Source organism: Amphiura filiformis, chromosome 1 (genome assembly GCF_039555335.1).
Source record: "Amphiura filiformis chromosome 1, Afil_fr2py, whole genome shotgun sequence".
Lineage (NCBI taxonomy): Eukaryota > Metazoa > Echinodermata > Ophiuroidea > Amphilepidida > Amphiuridae > Amphiura > Amphiura filiformis.
Window position 1 is genome coordinate 38,732,043 of NC_092628.1, and position 27,041 is coordinate 38,759,083.

The 27,041-nt window shown below is 35.0% G+C and overlaps 1 protein-coding gene across 1 annotated transcript in view; it reads left to right on the forward strand.

Moving 5' to 3' along the window:
- The first annotated feature begins 3,079 nt into the window (after positions 1 to 3,079).
- LOC140158969 (uncharacterized) overlaps positions 3,080 to 27,041 on the forward strand; it is an 80,563-nt gene continuing 56,601 nt past the window's right edge. Inside the window, exons 1-4 of the mRNA XM_072182273.1 lie at positions 3,080 to 3,582; positions 18,843 to 19,071; positions 22,869 to 22,942; positions 24,338 to 24,460. Coding sequence (XP_072038374.1) covers positions 3,372 to 3,582; positions 18,843 to 19,071; positions 22,869 to 22,942; positions 24,338 to 24,460 — 637 coding nt within the window. The 5' untranslated portion in view covers positions 3,080 to 3,371. The remainder of the gene's footprint in view (positions 3,583 to 18,842; positions 19,072 to 22,868; positions 22,943 to 24,337; positions 24,461 to 27,041) is intronic.

A 27,041-nucleotide genomic window follows, 5' to 3' on the forward strand; every position in this document is an offset into this window, starting at 1 on the left:
TTGTTTGTTATCGTGTGTTGTTGTTTGTTTTGTTTGTTTAAACGGTCGCTCTGTGTGGAGACACAAGTTCGGTCCCGGACTTCGGTCCTGAATCCTGATGGACCAGGCTCTAACAAAATGCTCAAGTCAGGTTAAAAAGCCTATATAAGCATGTTGACCTATATAAGAAAATCCTCAGTCAGATTTGAAGATTAAGATATAAATGAAAAGAAGGCCACTCCCCAACAATCAAGTGAACAAATTTACCGTCAGCCTGATTCAAGAGAAAGGAAACTTTTTAATCCAATCACAACTACCATTAAAGGGGCATTTCGTGATCCACAGCCTCATACCCCCACTTTTCCCAAAAAAAGTTGAGATTTTTACACCAATGGATACCTCTGGCTACATAATGTTTATGTACCAAATATTTCTTGCAGATTAATTCGTTTAGCAAAAATATCGCCAAATTTGAATTTCGTTCTGGTGCACCAGAACGAAATTACAACACATGGTCTAGGAGCAGTGTAATACACATAATCATGCATAACTCGCAACCGCAAAATCGGAATCAACTGAAATTTTGGAAATAAGCTTTTTTCGTGGATATCTACTGAAAAATGTCATAAAAAGAGGATGCTAGGATCACGAAATCCTCCTTTAAGGCGACTATATAAATTCAGTTGCTTCGAACCCCCGGGCTTCGAACTGACAATCCATGATGCAGTCATGTCTACAGTAGAATTCATCTCGACCTTTGCAGGACTTAACCCCATTAAAAGCTATTAAACCAAGATAACACTCATTGAAACAGCTCAACTGATTAAATCGGATCTTCTCTGGCTGTGCACATGTGACTGTTTTCATGTGCGATATCGCAATAAAGTTTGCGTATTATAGCTTCAGTTGGGTAACCGATTATAAAGGAAACGAAAGGAAACAATGGTATGTGTACTTTTGTTCACGAAATGAGACAAAGACCTGCTTTTTGTTAACCAGCATTCTTCAAAATGAGCAACATAATGATTGTTGACTTAACACGGTTTGGAAATAATTTCTTCATATTTTTGGTGTTATCTGTCGTTTACATATCCTTCCTAAAACACAAAAGTGCGACCCTCTCCAAACATCTAAATTAGCTAAAAATTTAGGACATGTTACAAAACTTTATTTTTTAGAACCTATTTAGAATAATTTAAATGTAGCTTTTACCGTTTTTTTGTGGCATCCTTCAGAAGTGAGCGGTCCGATACCAATATTTTCGGTCAAATCTCCATTCAATTAACACGGGGAGTTGGCTAGCTATGCCTTGCCCTCACTCATATTTTACAAAAGTGCGACCATTTCTGAACATCTAACCTAGCTGTAATTTTAGGTCATGTTAGAGAAATATATTTGCTAGAAGTTTTGGAGAATAAATAAAATATTGGCTGGTTATTTTTCACACAGTGATGTTAACTAGGCAAGTGTCCATTCTCCCAACATACATCATTTGTACAGGTCACGCGTCAATGGTGAGAGCACTGTGTATTGTGTATAGGAAAACGGACAGTAACTGCATGCCTAACATGTTCCTCGCCTTTATCCCAATTTCATGAAAACCTGAGGACCGCGCTTGAAGATGCGGTCATTTGGACGCGACGTTGCCTTACTCGATTGCGTTCTAGATAACCAGGAAAAGGTCTACTCCCGGAGTCTACGATAGTAATGTGAACTCTATTTCAAAGACCCAATTGTGTATAGCCTGCATGTAATATTAAAAAGCAAATTAACAATACTAAAGAAGCTCTGCAAACTCTAATGATCGTGGATATTCATTCATTTATTTCAACAGGCAGTGTTTAATGTTAGTTCAATCACGGTTGGATGAGAAAGGTATAGTGCGGGAATGCAGCAAAAGAAAATCGATCAACCATCATGTTGATTTGGCGCCCAAATAATTAGTAAAATTTGACATAGCATGGCACTTCGACGATGGGTGCGGCAAAGTGCTTCAGTTCACGCGGCGCAGTAAATAACCACTATTATAACCAATCTTTCAAGTATCGATCACAAACATATCCCTTATAGGCCTATTGAAGGTGTAGTACAAGAAAGGGCTATCTGCAATGGCTGCCATGTGTCATGTGTACAATATAGAATGCAGATATGGTCAAATTGTTTATAGGGCAGCTATTGCAGATAGGCCTTTCTTGCCCTAAACCCTCGATATGTTGATGATCCCTGACGAAACTTGGTTGAAATAATAAATGTTGACGAAATAATGATCACGCTGTTCAGGGCGCTGACCATGTCAACTCATTCAAGAATTCTTTAATAATTTCGTGTTTTTTTTCGACAAATTCAAGTTGAATAAAATTACTCGATAAGAATTAATGTAACATTTGGGAGTTTGTGTATTCACTGATTTACCAAATCACAACTGTCTATTTATGTGCATCTATTGGACATAGAAATGGGCAGAAAGAGTGGGAAAAGAAAGAAAACCCTAAAATCAAGTCAATCCAAATCACCAAAGGCCAGTAAATGGAATAACCCCCCTGGTCACCTAACAAGTATGTAGTGTTTCTTGCAACATGTACGAAAAACCTCCTGAACCAACAACGTATTTCCCGATTTCATTTCCTTTCAAATGAGAGCCAATATCTCACCTGAACCACTTTTACCCGCTTGTCTCATTCACGGCGAAGTCATGACCACTCCATGTAGCGTTTATACATTCACAAAAATTGCGGGTTTGGCGAATGACAAGGTTTCATACAAATAAAAAAACAGGAAGAAAAGAAAAAGTTTTTTGGGCGTGTATGTTATATGTAAAGGTGCTTAACAATTGGCAACTGGTAACAAAAAAATGCCGAAGGAAATCCGTCTATTGATTTGGTGAGTGCCTATTCAATTCAGTATCGAAGTTACGTAATGTTACTATGTCAACGGGATCACGCGCTAGAGTAATGAACCACGATCGAAATGATCACCACATAAAGTATATGGCACTCGAAGGCATACCAAAGTAGCTTGATCCGGTAACCAAGAGAATTACGTAACCACTTCGATGCTGAATTGATTCATTGAATGATTTTTTTCTGGGCTCCGACCTCGACCAACACTAAAACAAATTCTTACGAGTGCACTGTTAAATTGCATATCAGCGCTTTAGCCGTTGACAAGGTGTGTGTACACGGAACTCACTTCGTTCATACCCGCATATTGCGTGGATACGTAACTGCTGTGTGTGGAGGCTACGGCTTGACCGTGGATGGAGTTAGTGGGTATAAATGGTTCTTGTAGGATCTTGACACTCCTTTGGAAAGATCATTATCAATACGGAGCTGAAAGACTCTAAGTGAGAGGTTCGACCAAACTGCCTTTTCCATCGAGGAAGCCGTACAAATATGGCTCCAAGGCATATTTTGGTGTTTATATTTGCTGCGTTCCTGCAACAAGTGCAGAGAACTTTTACTTTTCCCACTGGATTTATTGAAATAGGTGGTGCATGTACCACACTTTTTCCTGAAGGACATGCTGCTGCTGCGCAAACTTCACCAAGCCCCTATGGAATATCAATTACAGGAGGAAGATATACACCAGGATTGCCCTATGAAGGTAAGATTTAAAAAAATAAATAATAATGATTGCTTGTGTTTATGATCACTACCCACGCCATTAGAACGCTATACGCTACAGGTGAATTCAATATGCTCTTAACAGATAATCAATTTATGTACATGGAGCATGAATAGGTGTAGTGTTTTATAGTGTGGAATGTTATTTGTATACACAATACTATTATATAAGCCACACCCTCACACAAAACAGTTTAGATCTTACATAATTAGTTAAATCATGTAATAAGCATTTTCATGAAGTTATATATACCTTTGACGTGTGTTAAATTACCTGGTTTAATCTTCTATATCTGCATGAGTTTTTATATGGTAATGATGATCATGATGGTAGTGAATAAATTATCAAACGCACCATTCCTGCATTACCAAACACCGGCTTTTTAAAATGAAATGTCCTTGTATTGTTAGCTTTAAAAGTTAAGCCTAATTTAAGGCGATTATTAGGCCCTGCTTTTATAAATGTCATGCTTATGCAAATTATTCATCCGAATACAATTCATGCACCAACAAAACCGATATTTGCATTTTAAAGTTTCAATTCAGTGATACATGTATATCATTTATTATTTTAAGCTTCCATGATAAATAAAACTAAACTATGAAAACTAAATATCATATTATACTAACACACAACATGAACCGATCTAAAAAAATCTCTATCGATCCAATCTAATTTTTTAATTAATCAATTTGAAAATTTAATGAATCACTGGACTGGACACATGTACGAATAAAATTGATTTTGTCTCAGTCATCACACTATATAGAAACACATGCTAAACTCAAAATTATTACCAATGTTTATACCCAACTCATCTCAAATAATATCACTATTTTTCACGAACTCAATTATTGTTTTACTTCTTTAAGAATCGCTTGGATAAGTTCTTCCGTGTTTTGGTGACCATGAACCTCGATGATTCACTGATCACAACTTATTGTCAAACTTTTGACCCGTTTGTTTGAGCTTATTTATCTGTGTTAAATCAACTTTAACGTTTGAATTTATGTTACGTGCAATTTGTTAATGTTAGTATTTGAGAACTTGGTCTTTAATATTAACTGCATACATTCTTATATTATAATTTGATTAAACAAATAGACATAATAATATCAGGATAAATTGCAATGAATGTTTGCATCACATGACAAGAGTCCCAGGGACAGAGCTTGAAATCAAGTATAGCTTTGCTTTACACAACTCTGTTCACATGATCACATCTCCGTATATAAAGAAGAACACATATTTCATAATTATTATTCAACGTCAATTTATTAATAAATAATAGGCCTATTACTCGCATGTACATTGTACGCACCCACAAACCCACATACATGTACAAAACATTTGAAGATACTAAATGTAATGTAATGTAATGTGATGTGCTGTAAATGTAATGTAAATCGTCAGCCTATTACACTTTTCTCGTCATTTTTTGTAATTTTGAGCACAAAGTACAAAATATGGTTCAAACGTGGATTTAAACATATTTGTTCACCAATCTTTGCACAAGAACAAATGATAATGTTACAAATGAATCCTAAATAATGAGGGTGATTACGTAACTGATGCATGCTTGAACCACATTTATTTGTTCTCAAAATTACAAAAAATTACTTCGGCAATTAGCGTACATTTAGTAGGAGGCTGACGAAATGTAATGTAATGTAATGTTATGTAATGTAATTTTTGTTTAACAAATTTATTCTAAACATTGGAACACGTGCCGTCAAACAGGTAAATAAACCAGCAAAAAATATGCACTCAAAAAAACAATAACATATCAAGAACTGAGCAAGTATTATACCCATCATTGCAGCTATCTGCTTGAGAACTTAAAAAACACCTTGAAAATTACACTATTAGTGCCGACATGAATGCGGTTGTTTCAAACGTCTTTAATTCTTTATGATAATGTCATACCATGCATTCATGGAAGCAACTGAATGAGATCCATCATCTTTGCCATGGTAGCGGCTACAGCTCGACGACGTTCATATTATTAATTTTTTAAATATCTAAAATATATAGGTTCGTAACCTGTTGAATCGAATGCGTGAAGTAAATTTTATATGTGAAATTACTTATATCGGAAGTACTGCGTCATATTAAAGAGGAAATAAATAAATCATTTATAATCGGCTAATGTTTAATTAAAGAAATATATTGCCTTATTATATTCAGCTAATGTTTCATTTAAGAAATGTATTGCCATCATGAATAAAAAATGGTAAATTACACAAAAATACCAATGGTATTCTTACTTCGACGTGTTAGATGTCTTCGACCTTGCATATTGTTAAAAATCATCACACATCACGTACTAATTGATGCGAACTTGTACTTTGACTAACTTTAAAGTGTCCGACTCGTAGAGTCCTATGCAGATTCTATTGTTAAATATTCTTTGTAAAATATAATCAAATATATCAGTTATTAGTTATGGTCTAAAAACGCGATTATTTAATCTAGAAGAACGGAGTCTGACTTAGAATAGAATAGATGTACCTTGTATAATGAAGTTTGTTTTACAAATATAGCTGAATTGACCAAAATATTTGACATACATCATTACATGTAGTCCTAGGCCTTTTTGTTCACAAATTAATCGGAAGCCTTAAAATAGGTTTTCTTGTGTTGAGATGCATACATGTTATATCAAAATTCCAATATGCCACAAGAACGGAAGAACTACGTCAAGACCAAATTATGGTTCCAATGTGATTTTACCACATCCTGCTAGGCCTTGCGAGTTGCACTATACAGATAAGCACGTACTTCTTACGCTGATGTGTGTGCGATTTAATACATTTATTAATCACATTTTTTCAATTTCTTACAAACTTTAAATTGCAAATACACTTTTGCGGACGAACTTTTTTTATGTAATTTCAAATTCCATCAGATTACAAAAGTGTCCAAATTCAATATACATTATGTAGTAAACTTATCTGATGCCCAGATACCGTGACGTAATAGGTGACCGACCGTACTGTATGGACATCAGATAAGTTTAGCCATTTACAGCAATGCGAGTCTGTAATACCGCTTTGCATCGACTCAAGTATAGTAACACAATTATTGCACAAACCAGGAGACGTCACCATTGTCGCAGATTTGTAGCTAGCAAGTCACAAGAAAAGTGACGAAGAGCATCCTGCTGAATGAAGATGCATTTCAGTGGCGGCGCCGGAAAAAAATTTCGGGGGGGGGGGCGGGGGGAGTGAATTTCGGGGAGGGGGGCAAAATCAACAAAGTTTTGCGCAAAATTGCAGCAAAAAGTGGACATTTTGGGTTTTTACTGGGGGGGGGGCAAGTGTTCTGACTGGGGATTTCCTCCTCATGCCCCCCCGTGGCGCCGTCACTGATGCATTTTGCATTATCTCTTCACATAGAGGAAGGACGTGACCATATCTTCGAACTATAGCATTAAAGAACAACCTTACATCAGGTGTGCAAAGCCAAGCTGATTTATGACAGAACAATGGATTGTAAATCTTACTCCAATTCATGTTCAATTTGTAATTCACCTGCTTTAATACGTGAACAAAAAACTTGTTCAGTGTTAAAATCTTAATCCTACCGCGATATATCGATGGCTGATATTATCTGACGAAAAGGGCAAACTATATTGCGGCCTGCGGCAATAAAATTTGATAATCATTTCTGGAACATTAGAAGAGATTTGTCAGATTTTTGTAAGGTATATACTTGACTTTCTAATCTGTTGGTGGATAAAGGAGAAGGTCATTGACATTTATTGCAGTTAAGGCGGTACTACACCCTTAATAAGTTTGTGACTATTTTGCATTTTTCTCAAAAATAATAACACACTGGGGACAAAAGTTAAGTATATTACAGGGGCAAGGAATCCAGTTACTGCACTGGAATTTCAGTGACTCAAGACAAGCGGTACGTTATTTATGATAAGAAAAGAGGTACCGCTAGAATGTACCTCATTTCTTAATATATAGGCCTATAATAATGAATCACTTGTCTTGAATCACTGAAATTTCAGTGAAGTAATGGGATTCCTTGCCCCTATATACGTAACTCTTGTTAGCAGTGTGTAGTTATTTTTTGAGAAAAATACAAAATTAGTCACAAAATTTATCAGGGGATGTATAGTGAATACAAAAATGTAGTGCAATAGTACCGCATCACCAAAATATTACCAAACTTAGATTATTAATTTTACAAAGATACTCAAAAATTCGATTATGCTGACCTTTCAAATTTGACTTCATGACTTGGACGATTTACATTTTACAGATTCTGCTCTACCTGTTATAGTAAATCTATTCTTTAGGAATCAGGTAAATAATATGCAGTGTTCTCTCAATAGATAATACTATTGGTAGAAATAACAGTTATATGCCTTCTTTTTGGCACAAATTCCTTACAAATTGTGTGCTTTTCGGGGATAAAGAAGACGGGCAAATATGTATATAAAATTCTTGCATTTGCACAAAAAGACCCCAGGGATTGGGTGAATAGAGAACTGAATTGGTCCAATGGATTTACTGCTTGGGTGCTCAGGACTTCTTTTATCATAAATCTGCACTAAAATAGCTGGGTTTTAGTCATTCTGCTGTGCTTTTGTAACCAGTAAATTACCATTATTACCAGTACTAACCTTTGTCGAGGCTATAGTTATATTGTAGATTGGTCATTATTATATAATATTATAATAGAAAATATGTCTAAAAAAGATGAAGTGATGCAAGGAAGAAATAATTATGTGAAAATGTATCGTCAATGATCATGATGATTAGATTTATTTTGGTTTTAAAATTATATTAAGTTACTGATGTATGTACTCGCATTCTCCATAATAGGACGTTATTATATTGGGTCGGTTATATATTGGTCTACACATCATGACCTGCATGCCTGCATGACTGAAGCTTTTTGAATGCAATGTTTGGTAAAAATACACTCACTTGTAGAAACTATAGAGCACTTTACAAAACCAAATCATAAATGCCAACACACTTGCATTGACGGACTATATCAAACTATGACCAGAACAAATATACACCGATACCAATTTTATAAGTACTTTCCACGCTGCAATATTGTGTAATTTACAGAAAGGGGGCTTTTAAGTGGGGAACTTTTTGGAATATCGTATGCCATAAAGACATATACATATATATTATATACATGATATACGTTTTTACTGCGCTTTATTCACAGATCTATGAATAGGCCTATATATATCCTCGTGGAAGGAATAAAAGCTAGCATGCTGCTATTTTTTTATAATCTAGAATTACATGTAGCGTACAATGTATCAGTAAAACAACTCACAACGTAAAAACTTACATCATATGTATAGGCCTATACAATTAATGATGACGCATAGCGGTGGTGATTTGCTGGTAATAAAGAGACGGAACCAAATGTAAACATTTCATTTCATACAATGTAAGAATTACGATTTTAACATTAATTTGTCAAACGTACTAATAAAAAGTTAGTCACGACCTGAAGGTATATCCTATTCGCACACTGGCATTTGAAAGTAATATAATAATGGCCGGCAGCGGACAATTTCGTCCCAGAGAAGTTTTGTAGATATATAGGAGACCATTCTTCTTCGAAGAAGAATAGGAAAAATACATATTTTGTGACACACATTGACAAATAATGTTGAGCTGTGTCATACAGTGTACCTATATAGCGTATAGTATATAGTAATTTACAAGATTTTTACAAAATTCGTGCTCAATATTATTATTAGTACCGACACCTTTTGTTATTCTGCAGGTTTTTTTTGTTAATGAATAACCAATAGAGATTAAGCCTTTTAATCTAACTAAATTTGCACTGCCTTGTACAAAATTAAAAAAATATTTAAAGAATTATTTCGATGGGTGTTGTGCTACGTAATGTTTTGACGTGCGACCTAAAACTTTGACAGAGGTAAAACACTCATTAAAGCATTCAACTACAAAAGTGTTGTGGTTTATGAGTGGACCGTGAACAAAAGAGTTCGGTAACTTCCTTTGTAATGGAATTTACATTTCATATATTATTACCCTTTATGTGCTCTTTTTACGTGTAATTTTTTTTTATTAAGTGTCCCACTTATTCAAATTTATTTTATTACGTGTCCTACTTACCCAGGGTTAAGGTTTTTTCTTGAACATGTTGAATTATATGATCATTTGAATTGGTGAATTATGGGCCTTTCTTCACACGTAATACTTTGGTATATAAATTTAGATGGTTTAACGGTATATAATTATTGTGACGAAAGTAGATTTTTAATTACCCCCGTTATCACGACCATTGATTACTTGTGTCCGGCGGCTTGGAATCTTCCTGGTAAAGAATAATGGTAATTTGATAATAATATTGTAATAATCAATATTTTTAATCGACATATTACAAATTTTATGACAAATTTTTACAAATTTTTGATATCAGTCCTCGAATTTAACTTTATAAATCTAATGATATGTACTTCAACTTAAAGTGTATGTAGCTGGTATGAAAAGCCGACGATCAATTGAATATTTGATCTTTCGTATTGAAGATATACATTTTTACCCCCAAAGACCTAATTGTTTTGGGTGTTTTGGGGAAAAAATCCATATCTTCAATACGAAAGGTAAACATTTTCAATTGATCGTCGGCTTTTCATCCCAGCTACACATACTTTAAGTACATATCGTTTGATTTATAAAGTTTACTTCAAAGACTGTTAAATATCAAAAATATCAATTTTTAATCATTTGCCATAAAATGTGTATATCACGAATTTCAACAAATTGAAATTATTTGATATCAGAAGGACATTCTTCGTATTCAGAGTAGCAATTCGATATGTCTGATGTGATCTCATGTCTCACAAAAATACTGTCCAAACGCTCATACCAGAGTCCTTAAGGGGGTACTACGCCCCGGCCAATTTTGTGCCTATTTTTGCATTTTTCTCAAAAATTATAGCGCATTGGTGACAAGTAAGATATGTATATTATAGCGGCAAAGGACTACAACTACTGCACTGAAAATTCAGCAACTCAAGGCAAGTAGTTATTGATTTATTGATCAAATATTGGTTTTCCCTCATTTTTGACCGTAACTCCACAACTATTGTCTGTGCTGAAATAAAATGTCCAGTGCAGTAGTTGTAGTCCTTACCCCTATAATATACATATCTTACTTGTCATCAATGCTCTATAATTTTTGAGAAAAATGCTAAAATAGGCACAAAATTGGGCAGGGGTGTAGTACCCCCTTAAAACCCCGATCATAAAACGCTGATTGCGGTACATGTATAAAGATGTAAAAAAAGAAGACAAAAAGTGGCACATAATATATTCAATTTACACATCGCACTCTCCATTGTAATGGCTCTGTTCCTCAACAAACAGAAAATCAAGCTTAAAAGACTTGACTGGGAACCACTTGAAACCCCTTCCATGCAATGCATTTAGTTAAGGTCTTAGGATTTTAAATTGCTTGACTGGACTAAAGCGTATTTATTATATTAACATGAGAAAAGATGAAAAATGTACTCTTTATCAATTCAGACCTCCCTGCATGTATGGTGGGAAATACGTGTTACGTATTCAAGAGTTACGTATTCAAGATAAATAGCCTAGGTATAGTCGAGATTTATACGTGAAAGGTTGAAGAACTACACTGCAAATGTTCCCGAACACGTGACGCCTCTCAGACGCGTCCGAGGTGTTCATAATTGTCTCTTTAGAACACTAGTGTATTTGAAAATATGATAAGCCTTGCACATTAGTGTTCTTTTAGTATAATGTAGAACACATCGTATTGATCAGACATGTCACAAGTGTTCTGAATGATTATATTGAATACTGGTATTCAAAAATGGAACGGATGAGCAGATAGAGGCGTTGGAGAGCTGCGACGTGTCAGCGAGAAATACACGGTGCTCCTTTGAAGGAGGGATATAAGTAACAACAACAATGGCGATGAAACGTGAAACGCTTCCGGGAAACGCTATAACAAACTGTCTTTTCCAAGACAAATGGGATGATAGTGAGAGTAAATTCGAAGGATTTAGAGAAGAATGAAATTCAGGGCAACTTTGGGAGCGACTCGGAGCCCGTATATCTGTGGACAGCGATGAACAAGCATAGGAGAGACACAAGAGGGTGACTATGGCCGAGCGATTTTAATCGCAGGAAAATCGCATTGAAATGCGTTGCGCTGTCAGCCGGGAGATACGATCGGCGAGGGTTCGAGCCTTGGGCTTGCCTTAGGTGAAAACTCTCTGATTTCATCTCTCGGAATTCTTCGGAACACCGCCATTATCTTGTTTCCCGGGTCTTGTTTATACTACCATGTATTTGTTTATTGTCGAGTAATGAGATTTTGAAAATGTATAAATAAAGGTTGAACACCAGCATTCTGAAAATCAATGTTTGAACACGTGTCATGTGTTAAAAACTGTTACATTTCTTTCATGTGTCCGAGGTGTTCATAGATAGTAATTTTGAACACCAGAGTTTAAAGGATTAGAACATGTTACACTAGTGTTCTGAGGTAATAACACCTGTGTTCTCTACATTAACACTAGTGTTCTCTAAATAAGTTGAACACGTGTCATGTGTTAAAAAACTGTTACATTAATGAACGCGTTCCATGTGTTCTGGCCAATTTACAGTGTAGACGAATGATAAACGGCTAGTCCCAGGTAACTCAGTCTATAGAACTGGTTTCACATGCGCATATTTTTTTAGGGGGGCTTTGGTGCGAGGGAGAGCTCCTCGGGGTAAAAGCAGGGGACGTCAAAAAAGAACGGGCAGCAGAATGGGCGGCAAAAAGAATTATTAAAGAAAAAAGGGCGTAACAATTATGAAAAAGGTCTAAAAAATGGAACTATACATAAAAATGTTTTGATTTTAGGTCGCTAACGCCTATAATCCCTTTTTTTTTGCTCTTCACTTTTTCAAACCATCGAAAAAAATTGGGTCAACCTTTTCGGACTAAGGGGGGGAGGGTGGCAAAATGTTACTTTTCTGCAGCCCCCCGGGTAGAAGCGGTCATGGTGCGCCACTGTTTCAGTTCTTCGAGGGAGGGGCGGGGCGCACGGTCGCTGGTAAACTGAGATTTAAAGTGTCAGAGATGGCTTGTCATGAGAAGAAAAGCATATTCATTTTTATAGTGATGTCTATACCTCCGCTCCGACGTAAATGCCTCAATTTATGCGCACGCACGCACGCACGCCACTGATGTATAAAATACCAAAATGATATCAATTGTTGTAACTGGAGAGACGGGTATATATATACATATAGGCTACATGTGTAGTTTATTAAATTGACAAGGAACGTAAAAATGAAGACCGTTATATCCTAATATCTTATTCATGTTATTACAGCTATATGTTCATGAAACTGGACATTGAATAACGCTGGATTTTTAATAACAATTTGCTCGCGGGAAAGAAGTGATTAATCCGAATAAATATTGCGAAATCAACGCGTGAAAATATGAATTAAACTTTAATCTACCTTTGTTCTCCGTCCATTTGTTTAAAACTTCTATGAATTGATCAATTGTCCGACCAATTGTCGACAATCCATGAATATCAATGGAATTCTACTTTTAGTACATTTCTTCTGTGCATCATTATGCATTTCTGCTTGATTATTTTTTGCACCATCCAGAGATAGTTTCAAGGCTCCTCGCTTATTCCTTCAATTTTTTTTCATTCATACAAAATAATATATAGTTTGATAATAGATAATGCTAAAATTCATCATTTGACAAAAACTAAGCCGATTCTGAATGGAATTTATGCTGGAACTGGTCAATTGTCACCTTTGTTGTTTCTAAAGCTTAAAGTAAAATATTACGGTCTAAAAAATGTAGTTATACAAAGCGTGCCAGGGGTGAATGGGTGTGTACAAAAGGTACCGTTTCGAAATATGATAATTCCTATTGTTATAATCAGGACATCGGTATAAAGAGAAGTCATTTTTATGATAGAATTAGACAGAAAAGTTGACATCTGAATGTTTAGGTGATTGGTATTGTACAATGCGCGAGATCTCCTCAAAAGGAAACCAATTCGCACAAGTAATGAGTATCTTCGTAAAAAGATGGGGTGGGAAACTTTGGAAAAGCGCAGAAATTACCATCTCAATCTTGCTGTTTTTAAATGTCTTTCTGGGCTGGTCCCAAATGCTTTGTGCAATCATTTTTCACTTGTAGGAATTCACACACTCTCAATACTCGCTCGAGTGCTCACGGGAAAATTAGACCCATTAGGCCTTTTCTTGAATATGGCAGGCGCTCATTTCAATATAGGGGGCTCTTGCTTGGAATCAACTCCACAATTCAATCATTTCTCCGTTACCAACCAGTACTGGTGTTTTTAAATCAAGATTCTATCCAAAATAGTAGGTTTATAAATTTCTCTTGCCACCAAACATTGGTTTAAAATTTAGGCTCTTTTGTTGAGTATTTTTAAATAATAGGCATTGCAATGATTGTTACAGGATCAACTTTTGCCAAATTTCTTTTGTTTAAATTTTTTGCTGTTTGATTATTGTGTTCTATCCTACATTTTGTAGCCACTAAGTTTTTATCCATTTCCTTTGATTATTTGAATGTAGTTTGTTGTATTTTGAAATCCTGATTTAAATTATTATGCTGGCATAATGTTTTATCATTTTAAAATTTAAATTCTCATAGTGCAATAAGAAATAATAATAATATTAATTTTGTCAATGTATTTGAAAATGTAGTCTAATTAATGCAATATAGTGTGTGCTATGTATTATTTTTTACCTATCTCTTAATATTATTGTTGTACTCAATTAATTTGGTAATTAATGTAATTTAAGTTAATATAGTAAATTATTCTAAGTGTTTTGTAATTATTTATTTGTATTTTTGTATGTAATAACTGGGCCATATGGAAGAACAGGGGAATACTTAAATTTTCCCCTGAATATGGACCCAGTATAAAGAAGAAATAAACAAACAAACAAACAAAGAAAGGACTTTCATTCTGACTTGTACTTTTTTAAAGTGATAAAGAAACTTTCCAATAGGCCTAGATATTAACCCCTGGTATTTAACCATTAGTAATTCAATTCATCCCAACTTAATGAATATTAAAAGCATGATAAGTGCAGATGACATCCTAAAACGATGAAAAAATACGTATAAAAGTATATTTTATTTGTGTTTTATAATTATGAATTTTTATTCGCGTATAAAAATTCTTTAAAAGGGCATGCCGATTACAAGGAGATTTCGAAGTAGAGGAATAGATCCGCGCGTCATGCATATTCATGGAGGATTTCATGAGCCTGGTTATTAATTTGTACTTCACTTCCAATAATTATGTGACTAAAGGTGGTACTACACCCCCTGATAAATTTCTTGACTAATTTTTTTTTCTCAATCACACTCAGTCACTGGTATCAAAAATTACGTATATTAATTTATTATAGGGGCAAGGAATCCAATTACCGTACTTCCCTGAAATTTCAGTGATTCAAGACAAGTGGTTCAGTATGTATGTTAAGAAATGAGGTACATTCTAGCGGTAGCCTACCTCTTTCCTTATCATAAATAACGTACCACTTGTCTTGAGGAGTCCCTGCTACAGATCGTATACCTATATTATCCATAGGGAGATAACAGTGGCGTACCGTGGCCGCCCCTTCCCCGGGGGGCTGAAGAAAATCCAATTTGGCGCCCCTTCCTCAACAGCCCGAAAAGGTTGCCCCAATTTTTTTACGGTCGTTTGAAAAAGTGAAGAGCAAAAAAAAAAAAAAAGGATTTTAGGCGCTAGCGCCCTAAAAGCAATGTTTAGTACCATTTTTTCACAGTAATTCAAATTTTTTCGCCCTTTTTTCTTTACTAATTCTTTTTGCCGACCTTCTTCTTTTTGCTGCCATTCTTTTTGCCGCCCCTTCTTCTTCCGCCGCCCCTTCGTTTTTGCCGCCCCTACTTTGACCCCGGGGGGCTGGCGCCCCCAAAGCCCCCCCCCAAATACGCGCATGGATAAACTACTAGGAACCACACACTCTTGGAAATGGGTAATGCTCGCTCCGCTCGCTATTCGTGGGGCATCGCGGTTTGTGACTCGCGGCTCGTGTCCCCCATAAATCGCGAGTACTGAAATTCCAGTGTAGTAACCAGTGGCAGCGCTACGGGGGGGGCAAGGGGGACAAGGGGGGGGGGCAGGGGGGCAATTTCCCCAAATATTTTTGAGGTCGGGTGGTGGTGGCTTTCGCATTCTGTGCAAGTAATGAAGAGCCTACGTGATGCGGTCTTCAGGTGGCCAGATAGTCGAAATATTAATGCCCGTTTCAGTTTTGGACACACACAAAAATGATCGTCAATCATGTCAATTGCACTTTTTTATTCACAACTCGATTTCCCTCGGAAATGCAAGTTATTTCAATTAAGTATTAACAGTATTAAAATATCAACTGTTAGAATCGTTTGTCACTGATTTTAACTTCTCCTCCCCTGGCCCCTTTTACAATACGTCTAGACATCTTAGCCTTTATTTTGAGTTCAAAACGTCCATACATCATGTTTTTAAGCACGTGGGTGTCAGCTTTTTACTGCTCAACTGGCACAGTAAAAGCAATTTTTAATGCTGCTATACGAAGGGCAGTATTAAAATGCTGTTTAAAAGTTTAAACAACCCTGTTTACGCGTAAACTGAACAACAGTTATATTTAAAATAAATGATCAGGCTGTTTAAAATATTATTTTTAAAAACACCTGTTTAAATATTGGGTGTTTAAACTTTTAAACATCATTTTCAGTGTAGATGTCCTTTGGTTTGCCATAAACCAAGTACCATGCGTGACTACATAGCCTACTTGGGTATCGTCGGATCATCTTTTGCACTTTTTGGATACTTAACTATGCTTAAGGGCTGGGGTATGAACGTTTGGACAGTTTTTATTTTGGGACATTAGAGCACATCAGACATATCGAATTGCATTCTGAATACGAAGAATGTCATTCTGATATCAAATAATTTTGATTTTTTGAAATTCGCAATTTAATACACATTTTATGGCAAATCATTAAAATTGATATTTTTGATATTTAACAGTACTTGAAGTAAACTTTATAAATCTGATGATTTATACTTAAAGTGTATGTAGGTGGGATGAAAAGCCGACGATCAATTGAAAATTTTGACCTTTCGTATAGAAGATATGGATTTTTTTCCCCAAAACACCAAAAAACATTAGGTCTTTTTGGGAAAAAAATCCATATTTTCAATATGAAAGGTAAAATTTTCAATTGACCGTCGGCTTTTCCTCCCTGCTACATACACTTTAAGAATATATCATTAGATTTATATAATTACTTCGAGGACTGTTATATATCAAAATTTGAAAAATATCAAATTTTTATAATTTGTCATAAAATTTGTATTATATTATGATTTACAAAAAATGAAAATTATTTGATATCAGAAAGACATGCTTCGTATTCAGAATGCAATTCGATTGGTCTGAGGTGCTCTCATGTCCCACAAAAAATACTGTCGAAAAGCAATAAACGCTCATTTTAGATCCCTTAAGGTTATTAATTATTTTAAACTGTTGTGATTTGGTAGTTCACAGCATCTTACGAATGGTAGTGAGCTTTGGCAAAAACTGCATTGCTCAATTCATAGCGAGCGTGTAGAAGAATTAAAATATCACAGATATACTTTTATAGGTGCTGCGGTTCTTGAGTTACGTTGAAAAGAGGGGTGAAACAACAACACTTTTGTAAAACGTACATAACTAGTTAACAACAATAAATTAAGCAAGTTTGCAAAGTATACGATTTGTAGAATGAACTTTTGCAAAACATCAAGGTGTTTATTTTCAATAATATATTGATCTAGATAATAAAAATCAATTTTTTAGGTTGCTTCGACCAACAATACCTCGTCTACCCTTAAGTCTATCTAATTGTTATTAAATAGCCTAGCGAATTTCTTGAAATGTAAATCGGTCGAATTTTTAAAAAAAGTGCACCAAAATTTCTATGTATCGACACCATAAGATTGGCGTGTTTTAAATAATTTATTTTGCTCCTGTGTTTTTCTTTTACATCGTTTATAAATTAAACATTTTACATTACCAACCTTACCAATTAAAATGTTTGTAAAAATAGCGATTGATGTAACCAACCAATTATTGCTATTTAGGGTGGAGTGCATTGAAATCTGTGAAAATAACAGCTTTGTATCATAATATTGCATTATCGACCTAAATATGACTGAATCAGATGGGACATATATGTATTGAATATTTCAAATTACAGTTATTGATGTCCATTCTCAATATCAATGGAGGTTAATTTGTAATGTGATAATAACACAATGAACGATCACATGCGTTTTCAATATTCTGCGTTTACTACATGCACAGGATATAAAATACAGAAATGGAAAAACTAAATAATAATATGACAATAAACAAGACAAAATAATTAAACACATAGTTCAAACAAATCAGATCTATTAATTTTACAATTGAGCGCTATAACTGATATGGATTAAAGGGGTCTCATATTTTTATGAACGTAATGTACATGTTTATTGTTGCTGTATACAGTATGTGGGAGGGGGTGTGTTTGTGGGGGGTGCTTGTGCGGGCGAGTGTTGGGTGTTGGCGGTGGGTGTGGGTGTGTGTGTGTGGTGGGCAATGACGGCACCAAGAATGTTTGTCGAAGGAGGGGCAAAGTTCCGGCAAACATAAAAATCAACCAATTTTGCACAAAAAATGCCGCAAAAAGTGGAAATTATTTGTACTTTTAGGTCTTTAATTGGGGAGGCATGAAGGCAAGAGTTCTGATGGGGGCCATTCCCCATGCCCACTGTGGCACTGCCACTGGTAGTGGGGTGGGATGTGTGATGTGTGCAATGGTTCTCGTTCGCGGCCATGTGTTCCCTACAGGTTTTCTTATTTTAATTATAATAAAAACACTTGTGTTGTTCATGTTCATAACGTTGTCTTTCCTGATCCTGCGATACCATTTATTAAGATCGTTGAAATCTGTTTGTGTTACAAATTAACAGATGTGTGGTGTGTGGGTGGATGCCCGGGCGAGTGGGTAGGGGTGGATATGGAGGGGTGGGGGTACCGGGTGTGGGTGTGGTAAATGTTTAAGTGTCTATACAAATAAACTTGTTTATGTTTATTTATTTTTTTATTAGTTCATGAATCTAACACGTCTATTATTTTCTTTTAATTTCTTTTCAGTTACACTGACGGGTTCTCAACCATTTCGTGGTGTCTTATTACAAGCTCGAGTAGTTGGGACAGACACACCCATTGGAACATGGGAAATAAACAATGAAGCAATATTTAGACTTACTAATTGTGGGGGACAACCTAATAGTCTAACGCATCAAAATAGTTTAGATAAAACATTACCTAGGACGGTCTCCTGGAAAGCTCCTTTATCATTACGAGACGATGTTCAATTCATGTAAGTATTATATATTTGACGATATAATTTGACAATTGAAAAGAAATGGGGTTTTAAATTGAACTTTGGAATTTGAAAAGTATAAATCACGTTGGGTCTAAGGCTGTGCTAACACTTTTCTTTGATCACTTTGACCACAATTTGTTATTTTTCAAATATCTTAAAAATACAAGAATCTAAGATAACTGAACAGACAGTAGTGCTTTCTTAACCTTCGAATATTCTTATGACACCTAAAATTTGGTCTTCACTGATCATCATAAGGAAGCCCGACACTTTTAGGCAGGTTTCGTAAATTATTTTGAGAAGTTAGAAATGATTAGCATTTGAATGAAAGGACCCTCTTAATATAATTATAAGTCTAAAAGCCCGGGTCTAAAGTTGCAGATGAAACCATGAGGCACAATTGACCCCTTGACCTTCAAACGAAGGTTGGACAAACCGTTCAGATGTATTGACAATAGCTTTTTTTTGTACATCAGAAAATGGGTTAAATCCCCATGATAAATCAAATATCATGTCATTTCAATTATTGCATTACAGAGTTCCTTGCCCTCAGACCCCGCATACATATTTCACATCTACATGTATGTCCATTACGATTCAGACAGTTATATCCATGTACCTGCTTATATAATGAAGAAATGATGGCTCTGAAAAGAGATGTTTAAATTATAGGTGCCCATTTCCTGCTGAAAATACGGTGGCTCTGAAAAGAGCCGTTCAAATGGGCTGTTAGTCTGTTAGAACGTAGGTAAGTGTTTCTGAAAAAAAAATGAACGGAGTAAGTCCAGGCATAGGTTGCCCCATGACTTCCTACGTGGATATCATGAGTTGGTTATACCATGTGATGGGTTCTCGGTAAAGTCATTCATGATCATACTATACGAAGAGCCATTGGTGTCTGCAACTTCAATGTATAGATATGAATGGCTTGCAAAACGAAAAAGCTTCTACTTTTATTACTATTGAATAGCTGAATAGAAATGCTTTTAGGGCAATCCAAAAATACAATCTTCATTCGACAAGAATGTCAATTTTTTATTGTTAAACAAGTGATGCAAGTTAAAATCACAGACAAGTGAAATAAAAACATTACGCCAGCATACAGGTGTGAATTATTACAGCCTTTATTTACCCTCGTATTTTGACAGAAAAGAATGAAACTCCATCTTACTATATAGGCTATAGGCTACTATACTGTATTGTCGATTATGAGTTACGGTGGCAATATTTACAAATTGCTTATTTTGCAAGTTTTTGACTGTCTCGTCTGTTCCATTTCGCTTAGTCTAAAGTTTCCCGTTGGCTGTATTAATGAACATATCAAAATATTAAATATAAAAAATACGAATTTAAGTGATCTTTGACGTTTTTACGTAAAATAGCGAATTTGGCAACAAACCGTTGTGTTTGGTATGGGACCAAACACGTTATGGTTGAACAGGTACAGATCACAGTGGTACAGATATTCACTCCGGGATTACACCTGAACGAGCAGTGTATTTCTGTTTCAATTCCTGCTGTATTGGCATTATTCCTTGACCTGTGAAAGTAAAATATTCATTAGGTATAATATGGTTAATAATATGCCAGGTGAAAGGCTACCAATAATTAGGTAAAGATTTGTCAATTTATCATTTGTCTTGTATGATGGATTTTTTTTAATACAGGTGGTATTGATCAAATACGAGGTAGTTGGTCACTGTCGTTGATATCAAAGGCCTTAAACAAACCGGGACTAAAAGAGATTACAAAAGAGCTTCGGTTTGATTTGTAGAAGTGAAAATAAACAATGACATATTTATATTTATCGTGCTAATTAGGAGAAGAAAATGAACGTGAGACTGATCATATGATGCCACCATTTTAACAGCGCAAAGTAGGGTCAGTAGCTAGGCCTAGTCCAGGTATCATTTAAAAATATATATATAATGTAAAGTGGACCTTCCAAATTTATGTAGGCCTATGTCAAAATAGCCGAAACATTGAACTTATTATGTATAGCGAATATTTCTATTGGTCACATGTATGTATGTATTATACGTTTGTGTGGAATCTGTGGATGGGGGTGGGGGTGATGAGATACTGCTCTCTTTTACCATGTTTACAATATTGAACATGATGAATGAAAAGGTTATGTTGTCCTAAATGATTCATACAGGGACATTGAATCTCTTATTGGAATCAAAATAGGTTTGGCTTTGGTCAAGACTCGTACAATTCACAACTAGCGTGACATATCACGATATGATGTAAATTTGGTTGTGAAATATGGTTTCGATTCTATGACAATTGAATTTTAAGACAAATCTCGTGAAGAAAAGAAGGTCAATGTTGGTTTCTCACCTATACAATCCTGTATGACTGCAATAGGTCAATGAAGCCTCCGATTGTTGGCTCGCATCACGGTCAGATTCACATTTATTGTTAATTTGTACATCTATTCTGAGCTGAAGCTGACTTCACTGGGTATAGACAATGGATTCAGGGTTCACGTCCTATGTTTTTTCTCATCATGCCCAGGCACTAAAATTAACAAGTCATTTGTCACAGCCAAACAACAGCATAGTCTATGGCGCTTAATAATATGAGCTTTCAAATATACAAATGTATATGCGTAAAATTGTAAATGTGCTCTTGTTATTAAGGGATCTAAAATATGAGCGTTTATTGCGTTTCGACAGTATTTTTTGTGGGACATGAGAGCACCTCAGACCTATCGAATTGCATTCTGAATACGAAGCATGTCTTTCTGATATCAAATAATTTTCATTTTTTGAAAATCACAATATAATACAAATTTTATGACAAATTATAAAAATTTGATATTTTTCAAATTTTTGATATATAACAGTCCTCGAAGTAAATTATATACATCTAATGATATATTCTTAAAGTGTATGTAGCAGGAAGGAAAAAAAGCCGACGGTCAATTGAAAAAATTTTTTTGGTGTTTTGGGAAAAAAATCCATATCTTCAATACGAAAGGTCAAAATTTTCAATTGATCGTCGGCTTTTCATCCCACCTACATACACTTTAAGTATAAATCATCAGATTTACAAAGTTTGCTTCAAGTACTGTTAAATATCAAAAATATCAATTTTAATGATTTGCCATAAAATGTGTATTAAATTGCGAATTTCAAAAATCAAAATTATTTGATATCAGAATGACATTCTTCGTATTCAGAATGCAATTCGATATGTCTGATGTGCTCTAATGTCCCAAAATAAATACTGTCCAAACGTTCATACCCCAGCCCTTAATTAGAAATGGAATACGATGTACTTGTATAATATGTGTACACATCTTTAATAATGACATTGAATATAATTATGATGGTGTCGTAATGAACTTTTGAAAGTGTTCTTTTCGGCTAAACTTTAGAATACCCTACCACTATACTATATTCGCAGATGACACTTTACAGATTGCGCCTTGGGTCTGTTTTCATGATTTAGTCTTAACTCGTCCATTATTTTGTTCTCTTGTAAACTTACACCACATATGTTAAAATAGAGAATATTAATTCAATAGCCGTGGTAACAATGTGGTAATACATTTGCAATATTGAACTGGAATTGAATTAAGTATTTTGTAATGATCCGCCCTAGTTTACACATTCTAATCACATAATAGCCTCTAAGACCTGATGCGGTTTATACGCAAGAAAATACGGTACATTGCCTAGATATTATACAATAAAGAATGCGCAATAAAGTTAATTGTTGGGTTATTGTCTATAACCTCTTGTTTTTGCAAAACGCTTAATCAATGTTCCTTTTATTTTCAGAGCAACATTTGTACAGGAAAGAAGAACATTTTGGACTAGAATAAGGTCGGCATCGGCGCAATATTCTGGTACCGGTAAGTTATAAGTGTTTGTTTGTTTGTTTCTGCGTCGTTTATTTGCCCCTCGAATCTTCGCTAATGTTATAAATGTAAATACCTATCTGTTGGTTTTGTTGTATACAAGCTCATCAACAATCAGCGAAGTCGTATGACGCTATAGGCCTAAAGGTAAACCCTTCCCGTCCTATACTTACTCCATCACTATCCTAACCCTAAAATCATATGGCCTAAATGATGAATCCTAGCCTTAAATGGTCAATCCTAACCCTAACAACTCTTAACAAATAAACTCTAAAAAACAGTATACTATTGGTTACCCAAAACTGTAAAGTTATATCGAAGTCATGATGTTCACAATGGATTGACGGAGAGGACATAATACCACAGAAACTGACCAGAGGCAAGCTTGGACATTTGTCACGTCCATTCTTGTTTGTTTTGTACTCAATAACGAATTCACAACAATCGAAGAAATGGAGACTTAAATGCAATTATACTTACAAGCTTGCAAACAGTTTGTTTTCATATGAACTTACATAAGTCTCCCAACCTCTGTGAGGAAATCATAATCAAGATTAAAATCTTACACGTTCCGCATGAATAGCTTGTGGTGAAAGTCAAAGGATTTATATCATTTCACGCCTCTGGGTTTCAGTTTTGGTTAATCCAGGAGACACAGTAGTTCCCATACAAGATTGTTCATTTGCTTTTACACATGTTCGGGCATTTTAGTTACAATTTTTTTAATTAAGAGTGTGTATTTCCACATGAATTACATTTAAATAAATATAAAACTTTTGACGTGCTTACTCAAACAAATTCCTTGTAATTACTTGAACCACTGTTGCTCTCATAGTCGCAGTGTCGTTGTCATCGTGTTATTTAAATTACTTGGTGATGATGACGATGATGATGATGATGATGATGATGATGATGATGATGATGATGATGATAACGATGATGACGATTACAACAACGATGACGATGACGATGACAACGACGATCCTGATGATAAAAATTAGATTTTGTTATCATTGTTATTATTTGTATTCATTTGAAAATATTATTTCTTTCTTTCTTTTTTTTAATTTATTTACTACACTTTATCACTGGCACAGAATTACAAAAAAATATAATATTGCATATAAGTTACATCAAAAATTACACAATATTATGAAAGGAACAATATTTTTTTTTTAAAGTCCAGTGAATGGCTGGAGCGAACAGGTGCGAGGCACCTCTAAGACCGCCCCACCAAAACCAAAAAAAGAAGGGAAGGGAAATATAAATTAGAGGTGGAAAATGCAGGTTATTTACATTTGCCTGCAATTTGGACAATTTCTACCATATTGATGTTATTATTTATGTACATTTGTTAATATTTTTCTTTCTATCATACATTTTCCCTAGTGTATATGGCATGCAGTAGTGCACCGTGTTTGAATGGCGGTGTTTGCAGTCCTGGAGATTCCAGTGGATATGGATATGCCTGTCAATGTCCTTCTAGTTTCAGTGGCTTGAATTGTGAACAACGTAAGTTAATTGATGTTGTTGCTAATCTTCCCCGCAAGATAGTTAACAATTTTGGAATAATGTTAGCTGTTTGTTAATAATGTTGGTAATTCTGGGGCGTAGCCAGTTTTCTTGGTCGGGAGGGGGGGGGGGTAAAAATTTCAGGGGCAAAGACGAAGAATTTCCGGTTACATGATTTTGACCCGGTATCATTGGTGGGATATACACATATACCAATTTTCTTGGACTACATAAAAGATTTCCAAGCTTCATTGCCACTTTTCTTTTCTTTTGCCGGTCCGATTTTTTTGTCGGATGGGGGATTTTTCTTTAATTTCTTGTAAGGGGGGACTCTTCCCCCACCCCCGCTGGCTAGGCTACGTTGGTATAATGCTAGCCGTTAATAAATCGACAAAAGTAATTATCATATCATAAGGTATATGGGACATATTTACACACAATTGATATTCATGTAAGTTGCATAACACGGGGAACATTTTTCCATACTAACACTAACATAAAGGTATGGTAAGAAAATTAATTTCTCTTTACTAACATAAATCCATTCATAACCATTACTTGGCTATGCATTTTGTTTCAGTAAAAGACGCGTGTGCAAGCCAGCCTTGCCAAAATGGCATATGCTACTTGCTTGCAAATGGCCCAGGTTATGTATGCCTTTGTAATGCTGGTTTTACAGGGGCAAATTGTCAAACGCCTGGTAAGAGAAGGATAACACCATCTCACGCATGATATTTGGCATTTTTAAGTTTCCATGGTTACAGAATGTTTCAAATTCAGTTACGTTTTTGGTTGTAAAAGTTGCATTTTTGAAAGTGGTTGGCGATGGTGGAGGTACTCCTTTTCAAATGCATGATTAAAATTGTAATGTAAACATCAATGAATACTTGGTATTAATTCCTAGAAAACTAAGGTATTTGTGTCGCTTAGTGCAATAGGGAAAACGTATAGGCTCTAATATCAGATGAATATCAGATTTATGCATGCATCTTGTTTAATACCATAATACCAAATTATATCATAAACTAGTTGTTTTAAATATTGTAAATAATAGATGCATGGTGCATTGTTCTTTTCTCCGGAGCCTGGGGTCTGGTCCCTGGTTGTCATAAAAACTACTCTTTTCCTCTCTAATGCAAGCACCCATTCTCCTCTTTTCAACTCAAACTCAAAATTCTTATTATGTAATCAACTGACTTATAGAAAGACTAACGAAAACAGAAGAAATATAAATGAAGCCACCCAACATCCATCCATGCTCCAACTCTCCCCCATATATCCATCCGCACTTACCAAGCAAATCCTTGGCGTTCATACTGCAAATTAACATTGCTTAACCTTAGGTCTAATATCATAAGTCAACATTATTGTCAAAATTTAACAATTTTTTGGTTAAAAATTTGTCAACATTGTATAAGATTTTTTAAAATTATTGCCACATTTAGACCAACGTTGGGTATTTGCTCATTTTTTCCATTCTGTATAACAAAATACATTAACCTGTAAAGTTGCTTACTTTGCATTATTTGCTAAATTGCTTGCTAATGTGCTTGCTGAAGGGATCTAGAATGAGCGTTTATGGCGTTTCGACAGTATTTTTTGTGGGACATGAGAGCACCTCAGACGTATCGAATTGCATTCTGAATACGAAGCATGTCTTTCTGATATCAAATAATTTTCATTTTTTAAAATTTTATGACAAATTATTAAAATTTGATATTTGTCAAATTTTGATATATAACAGTCCTCGAAATAAATTTTATAAATCTAATGATATATTCTTAAAGTGTATGTAGCTGGGAGGAAAAGCCGACGATCAATTGAAAATTTTGACCTTTTATATTGAAGATATGGATTTTTTTCCCAAAAGACCTATTTTTGTTGGTGTTTTGGGAAAAAATCCACATCTTCAATACTAAAGGTCAAAATTTTCAATTGATCGTCGGCTTTTCATCCCACCTACATACACTTTAAGTATAAATCATCAGATTTATAAAGTTTACTTCAAATACTGTTAAATATCAATTTTTTTAATGATTTGCCATAAAATGTGTATTACATTGCGAATTTAAAAAAAAGGACATTCTTCGTATTCAGAATGCAATTCGATATGCCTGATGTGCTCTAATGACCCACAATAAATACTGTCCAAACGTCCAAACGTTCATACCCCTTCCCTTAATTGCACGTTTAATTATGCTTAGTGTTAAATTGCTTGCTAATGTGCTTGCTTTGCTAAATCTGCTTATATTGCTTACAGCTGATTTACCTTGTGCCAGTTCTCCTTGTCTAAATGGTGGCGTATGCTTCACAGCTGAGGATCATTCCAGTTATATATGTTCTTGTCCTGCGTCATATATGGGAACCAATTGTGACATTCTATGTATGTTATGTTCTGTAATGATATCGTCTGTATATTAAGTTTTTTTTATTTATACATGTTTATTGTTTCACTGTGACTTTTTGAATCATTTAGAATTGTTTGGACCAATGAACAATAAAAAACAAAACAACAACAACAAAAAACAAAACAAAAACAAACAAACAAGAAAAAAGCATCAAAAGTTAACAAATTTTAACT